We start from the raw sequence: 7,550 nt of genomic DNA, 5'->3' as shown, positions 1-7,550 counted from the left end.
CGTTTACCAAACATAAGGAGCAGCTTTTGGGAACTGAACTGGTGTTTGTTCTAACATGCAGGGTTATGATAGGAAGAGCTATCCTCACAGAGTTCAGATCTGGGATGGGGAGGCAGGAAGGTAGATGGAAAGATCATATATGCATATTTATAAATATATACCACAGTGTGCTACCTAAAAGGTAATGAATGTGAAAGATGATTAGAGTATAGATGAAGTTCTTAGTTTTTCTTTTAGACTTTGTAGAAGGAGTATGAAGGTGGGGGAGGAGACTGTGAGCTGGACTTGGACAAATGATTAGTTGGACAACCATGATGATTATCCAAAGCTATTTCTAGAAATCTTCCTGTGAATTTATCTATATTTTGTGAGGCATTGAAGTTCATATAAGATTTCATGGCAAAAAGACCCAAATCTAAGACCATTATTATGTGATATGGACTCTTGGATTTAGACATGATCCTAAATCACCTGTTCAGTCTCACACATAGACAGGCATTCCATCTTCTGGAATTTCTGCTAAGACTTTCTTGACCCTCCAGTGGCAGCATGCCTGGTACATCATTCTTAGAATATTCTTCTATTTATTGGGCCTAAAAGTTGCTTCCCCATGGCATAGACCCATGGGTCTTAATTTTGTTTTCTAGTAATTGTGCATGACTTGTCTTCTTCAGATTAAGGACCCTCTTTTCTTTTTAGTTTTCTTTCATCATGTCAACAACATATTCAGAGTGTCAGAAGCCCACTTGTTGAATGTAATACACTATTTTAGTTGTGGTCTTAGTGGGTCTGGTAAATCTCTCAATTTGGATTCTGTAGTTCTGCTAATGCAGGCTAGGATTTCACTCACTCTTCAGGTTATTCAAGAATTAGAGCTTTTAATGGAGTGTGTGACCTCCAAATTCTGGTAGCTTCTAAACCATTAAAAGATTTGGTGAATTTATTTAAAAGTGAATATATTTGTTTCTGAACGTGGGCTGGGGTATAAATGATGATATGGGAAGCTTGGAAGTAGAAGTGACCAGCTCCACTACTGAAGGATCACACAGAGATGTGGAGATGGGACAGACCTAGCTCTATGTTCTGATCCCAAGTCTTCAGCCAGTTTGGGCCTTTCACTAATCCTTTCATTCTCAGGTCGTGGGTTTTTTGGTTTTTTGGTTTTTTGAATCCAGAAAATGAGAAGGCCAGGGGTGCCTGGGTGGCTCGTCAGTTAAGCATCCAGCTTTAGTAGAACTCCTGGTCCGTGAGTTCAAGCTTTGTGTCAGGCTCTGTGCTGACAACTCAGAGCCTGCAGCCTGCTTCTGTCTCTCTCTCTCTCTCTCTCTCTCTCTTTTTTTCTTTTTGCCCCTTCCCTGCTTGCACTCTGTCTCTCCCTCTCAAAAATAAAATAAACATAAAAAAAAAAAGAAAATGCTAGATAATGTCAGGAATGGTTAACTGGGCAGACACATCAGAATCCCTTGAAACTGAAAAAATATACATGACCAGTCCTAAACACAGACATTCTGTCTCATTAGTCCAGTGATACCACTTAGCCAATAGTGTTTAAAAAAGATAGAAACACACCAGTTTGGTATGCACCCATGTACATGAGAACCACTTGATGGGAGCGTGCCAGAATTCTCCTATTCTGGACTTGAATTTTACCCTACTTTAAAAATTTGACCTCAGGGACACCTGGGGGGCTCAGTTGGTTCAGTATTTGACTTCGGCTCAGGTCATGATCTTGCAGTTCATGAGTTTGAGCCCTGCATTGGGCTCTGTGCTGACTGCCTGCTTCAGATTCTGTGTCTCCTCCCTCTCTGCCCCTCCCCTGCTCGTGCTTGCTCGATTTCTCTCAAAAATAAACATTAAAAAAAAAAAACAAATTGTCCTCAGATGATCTCTTTCACACTGCTGTGTTAGTGTGACCTTGCACAAGTTACCTAAAGCCCTGAGTCCCATTTTCCTCATCTATAAAACCTGGTGGAGTTATTGAGAGTGTTAAATGACTCAGTTCCTAGAGCATTGCAAGCTGGCAGTGAAGGAATATCACTCTCCTTTCATTGTTGTAGTCTTTCTAGCCTTTTGTCTTTCTGGCTATAAGATATCTCATTTTCTTCTTCCCTGTTCACCTACTCTTTTCTCTCTCAACACTTGTATCTCCTTGGTTATTTTATTTTATTTCTTTTATTATAGTTTATTGTCAGGTTGGTTTCCATTTAACACCCAGCCCTCCTCCATGTCCATCTACCCATTTTCCCCTTCCCCCCACCACCTAATCTCCTTGGTTATTTTTATTTTTTTGAATTTTATAAGGTGTTTATATAGAATACAGAGCTCTGAATCCATGCTTTTACTCTGTAGAGTCGTTCTGGTAGTATCTCCATCCTTTTCTATGCAGTGGGGATTATAGGTATGCCTAAGGAATTCTTAACAAGTAATCCTTCCTTGTTTTGTTCCCCAGACATCACCAGTTACAGCCCGGACGCTGGAAACTCTGATTCGCTTGGCCACAGCCCATGCCAAGGCCCGCATGAGCAAGACTGTGGACCTGCAGGATGCAGAGGAAGCTGTCGAGTTGGTCCAGTATGCTTACTTCAAGAAGGTGAGGGTTCCGATGCTTGGGTGTGAGAGCTTCTTTGAGTACATGTTGGTATGTTCCTGGAGGGCGGGGCTGCCCAGCTCTCCATGGCTGACACCTGCATTTAGGTCCTCAGTAGAGAGTAAGCGGCATTTTAACTGTGTGTGAGAGCCACCTGGAAAGCTTTAAAATACTGATGCTAAAGCTCCAGAGGCCCCAGAGATTCTGATTTAATTGATGTACTACACCATCAAGAGGTTGCTTCTCTGCGTACTTGTACTTCCTTTATCTCTTAAAAAAGTAGATGTTTCCAAAGGATTGACTCTGATAATCTTCTTCTCCTTTCTATACTTTTTCCTAGCCAGTCTCTTAAGGTATCCCATTGGTATTTCAAAACTCGCATTGAAAGTTGAAATAACACACTCATATGTGGAACTTGAGAAACTTAACAGAAGACCATGGTGGAAGTGGAGGGGGAAAATAGTCACAAACAGAGAGAGAGGGAGGCAGACCATAAGAGACTTAAATACAGAGAAGAAACAGGGTTAATGGGAGGGAGCGGAAGAAAGGGGAAAATGGGTGATGGGCATTGAAGAGGGTGCTTGTTGGGATGAACAGTGGGTGTCGTATATAAGCGATGAATCACAGGAATCTACCCCCAAAACCAAGAGCACACTGTACACACTGTATGTTAGCCAATTTGATGATAAATTATATTAAATAAATAAAGCAAACAAAAAAAAAGAATGCCTTGCATGTTCAGAGAATAAGTTACATTTATTCAATACAGATTTAGACATTCAATGCAGATTGGGCTCCTGAAAGGAAACCATGATCCATGCATGTCTCTCACATAGTTTACTGGAAGGCTTTCTCCCCGACCTCAGGATGATTTCTGACCCTTGTTTAAGAACAGCACAGGCTTTCAGTGACCTTCCAGATGACAGGAGGTCCCACCCCATGAGGAGGAAATCAGCCCAGTGGGATAATGCAGTGTGTCATAGAGGTTACACCTAAGGAGTCAGCACACTGATGACGTGTACTTGAAAACTCCATGGCCTGTTTTCTATTCAGAAAAAGTTAAAGAAAAAAAGAAACGTAGTAGTTATACTACTACATAATAAGGCACTGGATTGCCGCTGCAAAAGATATCCAAACTCAATACACTCAAAAACTTGACAGTGTAATGCTGGGAATTCAAATAAATTTCAAATGAAATATAAAACTGAGTGGGTTCCTTCTAGCTGCCGGGCACTTCTAGCTGGTTGGGATATAGTAAATACAGAGATGCGGGGAGACATGGAGCCTCTCTTCCTAGCTCTTGGGAAAAAAGTTGAATTATCAAACTTGGCTCTCATTCTGTCTCTCAATTTCTGCTTGAGACATTGTGTTTGTCACTTTAGACACCAAGCCTTGAAGCCTTTCCGGACTTCTTTTCCCTCGTTGCTCACCTCCTTTCCACTTCAGTGAATTATAGCACTCTGGGCTTTAATTGTGGGTCCGTAAGCTTTTCCTGGTTTATTTAGTTTTTTTGCTAGGATGGGAATTGTCTTAAATTTAAACACCTGATTGGTAAAGAAATGAATTGTTTTCCACTTAACCATTATTAGCCAACCTTTTTCTCCCCATTTATTTCTTTGTACTGTAAACGCTCATTAAATACCTACTATGTGAAAGGCATTGAACATCCTTCTCAGCATTTTTAAAGATAGGTAGCAGCCTTTTCCTCTGCTCCTGGTCCTGGGACTCAGGGACAGAAGAGGCTTAGTTATTAGACATGGAAGATTTTCTGCTGATGGTGTAGAAGGGACTCTTAATCTTTATTCAGTTTCCCAGAATCAGTGACCCTTCCCGCCCACATGTGCTTGGCTTGGTCTTAGGTTCTAGAGAAGGAGAAGAAACGTAAGAAGCGAAATGAGGATGAATCAGAGACAGATGACGAAGAGGAAAAAAGCCAGGAGGACCAAGAGCAGAAGAGGAAGAGGTAAGGTGGAGCAAAGAGAAGCGAGATAAAGACTTGAAGTTAGGGCTGGGGAGAGGGAAGGAGGTGGATCAAGTACTGCTGGTCGACATCAGGGTTTTAGGGAACCGGTGCCCAGACCTGCAGGGTTGGAGGCCAGAGATAACCCAGGCGAAGCAGAGAGTGAGCAGGCCCCTCCGTTGTCTTTGGTGTGGTGCTTTGGACCTCTTTTCTGCTAAAGCTAAGGACCAGGAGCGCTAACTCACTTGGGTTTTTTTAGTGTATCTTTCAAAATCCTTTCCTCGTGATTACTTTTTCCCTTCATGCCTGTGGTTGAATTTATAAGGGCGTGTAAGAGAGAAAGAGCATTGGGAAGCAGGACCTGATTGTGTTCTGGTCCGGAGGCTTTTGGTCTCCTAAGAAAAAGTAGCAGTTTGTACAGGCCTCCGCCTAGTGTTTGACTTTGATTGTAGAGAGTTCTAGTTCTTTTCCTCTGGTCGGCAGCATAGGATGGATTTCCCCCAAAGCCTTTCTCTTGACTGTTACGGGTATTTTTAGGAGGAAAACTCGTCATTCCGATGCCAAGGATGGGGACACCTATGACCCTTATGACTTCAGTGACACAGAGGAGGAAATGCCTCAAGGTGGGTGAGCGTCCCCTATTGATAAAGGGGCGGTTCCTTTGCTAACTTCAGTTGCTCTGTGTACTGCGTTATCTGTGGGTTCCCATTTGGTTCCCTGCTCAGGGCCTTGTGCCCAAGAGTTTGTCCTAAAGAGAACTGTGGGAAATCCAGTCAAATCTTTGGAAACTAGGCTCTGTTTACTCAGTAGTTTGCTTCATTCTTGATGAGCTGTGCTTTTTGCCAAGCCTGGCACAAGCATCCCAGATACCGTATGTTGAGGGCTTCCTGGCTGGCCCCTTAAGATCCCTAGGAAGTGAGGATATAGCAGACTCAGTGAGGTGTGGGGAGTGGAGATTACTTGTCTAGTGTCTGGGAAATGGCTCACCTGTCGTCTTCCCATTATCTGCAACCGTTTGTCCTCTGAAGTGCACACTCCAAAGACCGCAGACTCGCAGGAGACCAAGGAGTCCCAGAAGGTGGAATTGAGTGAATCCAGGTGAGTAGGGAAGTGAATGCCACATGCCCCGAGGCAAGGACTGCTTTCTGGGGAGAGGGTATGGAACAGCTGGTTATCAGTGAGCTCAGAACTGTAGGCCCGAAGATTTTAAGGACATTTTATATTCTGATTATAATTTCAAACTTTAAAAAAGTTGCAAAAATAATGTAAAGAACTCTTTTATACCTTTACCCAGAATCCACTGTTGTTTACATTTTTTTTTATAAACAGTTCTCTGTAGGAATTTTAAATCTAGTGTCCTTGGGAGGTCAGGAAAGGGAGTCTTGAAGCAAGAACAAAATTTTTGTCTTCTGTAACCTTGGGTTCTTTTCAGTAGAGTATAGACGCATTTTTCTTTAAAGTATTTAAGTAATCTCTACACCTCACATGGTGCTCAAACCCATGACCCCAAGGTCAAGATTGCACAGTCTTCTGACTGAGCCAGCCAGGTGCCCTTGAAGTGTATTTTAAAACAATTCTCATGAACTTGGAGGTTTCCTTCCTTCCTTCCTTCCTTGCTTCCTTCCTTCTTTCCTTCCTTCCTCTCCTTCCTTCCTTTCTTTCAGGAACTTATATAGATTCTCTCTCTCTCTCTCTCCTCCCCCTCCCCCCCCACCCCCTCTCCCTCTCCCTCTCCCCCCTCCCTTCTTCACTTTCTTCCTTCCTAAGTTTATTTTGAGAGAGAGAACGTGCATGCATGTATGGGGAGAGGCTTAGAGAGAGGGAGAAATAGAGAACCCCAGGCTGAAAGTGCAGAGTCCAGTGTGGGGCTTGAATCCACAAACCCTGCTGTGAGATCATGACCTGAACTGAAACCAAGAGTTGAACACTCGACTGACTAAGCCACCCAGCCACCCCTAGATTTTCTTGTTTAATGTAGTATGGATTTATTTGCATTTTCTAATGATGGACACATAGGTTCTATAAAGCTGCTGTTAACAATAAAACATTTATCCCTGTGTACTCATGGAAGCGTAGTTGTAAGGTTAATTTCTAGAAATGGACTCCCTTGGTCAAAGAATATGTACTTAACCATGTTCATGAAGCTCTATAATGTAGGGATACTGGGGGATGCCCGTACTGTATTAACAGTTAAGAGCACTTGGGCTTGTTTACTTCTCCTTCACCATCTTTTCCTGACTTGGGCAGGTTGAAGGAATTCAAGGTGGCCCTTTTAGATGTGTTCCGGGAAGCTCATGCGCAGTCGGTGGGCATGAATCGCCTCACAGAATCCATCAATCGGGACAAAGAAGAGCCTTTCTCTTTGGCAGAGATCCAGGCTGCGCTGAGCAAGATGCAGGACGACAACCAGGTCATGGTCTCTGAAGGCATCATCTTTCTCATCTGAGGAGGCCTCCTCTCTGAACTCTGGGTTCTGCCAAGGAAGTTTCTTCCATGTTTCCTCTCCCCTCCCGGTCTTTGCCTTCATTCCCCGAATAACGTGTTAATTGAATTGAAGTTGATGGACATGTGACCAAGCTGCCGTGGGATAAAGAGAAGAAAGTGGGCCAGGACTAAGACTGCTACCTGTCCATCCATTCATTCATCCGTGACTCATTCTCCCCGTTTCCTACCCAGAACAAACCAAGCCACTGTTGGCTATAAATAACATATAATCCCTGACAAGGGGGCAAGGGGAACCACAGCTTTTTCTTTTGTGTGTCCTTTCTGTGTGTGTTGGCTGTGTTTTCTCTCCTGAGCACGCAGTCTAGAACAGGCCTTGAGTGGTTCTGTGCTGGTGGAGTGAGGCTCTGGGGCAAGTCGTGAAGGTCAAGCAAGCTTGCTTTGCTGTAGCACCAGTTAAGGTTAATACATGCTTCTGACCCAAATATCTGAGACATTGAATAAACTTAACTATTTTTATATTATACACATGGCCTTAATACTGTGTGCTTTGGTAGACAC

At 43.2% G+C, this 7,550-nt stretch overlaps 1 protein-coding gene across 1 annotated transcript in view; it reads left to right on the top strand.

The window, feature by feature from the left end:
* Window positions 1–7,515, top strand: part of MCM3 (minichromosome maintenance complex component 3) — a 13,575-nt gene extending 6,060 nt beyond the window's left edge. Inside the window, exons 7-11 of the mRNA XM_029943177.1 lie at window positions 2,450–2,590; window positions 4,447–4,550; window positions 5,085–5,170; window positions 5,576–5,645; window positions 6,795–7,515. Of these exons, the coding sequence (XP_029799037.1) occupies window positions 2,450–2,590; window positions 4,447–4,550; window positions 5,085–5,170; window positions 5,576–5,645; window positions 6,795–6,993 (600 nt within the window). The 3' untranslated portion in view covers window positions 6,994–7,515. The remainder of the gene's footprint in view (window positions 1–2,449; window positions 2,591–4,446; window positions 4,551–5,084; window positions 5,171–5,575; window positions 5,646–6,794) is intronic.
* The last annotated feature ends 35 nt before the right edge of the window (window positions 7,516–7,550 follow it).

The sequence above is a fragment of the Suricata suricatta genome, chromosome 7 (assembly GCF_006229205.1).
Source record: "Suricata suricatta isolate VVHF042 chromosome 7, meerkat_22Aug2017_6uvM2_HiC, whole genome shotgun sequence".
NCBI lineage: Eukaryota > Metazoa > Chordata > Mammalia > Carnivora > Herpestidae > Suricata > Suricata suricatta.
This window is presented reverse-complemented; position numbering and strand designations above follow the sequence as displayed.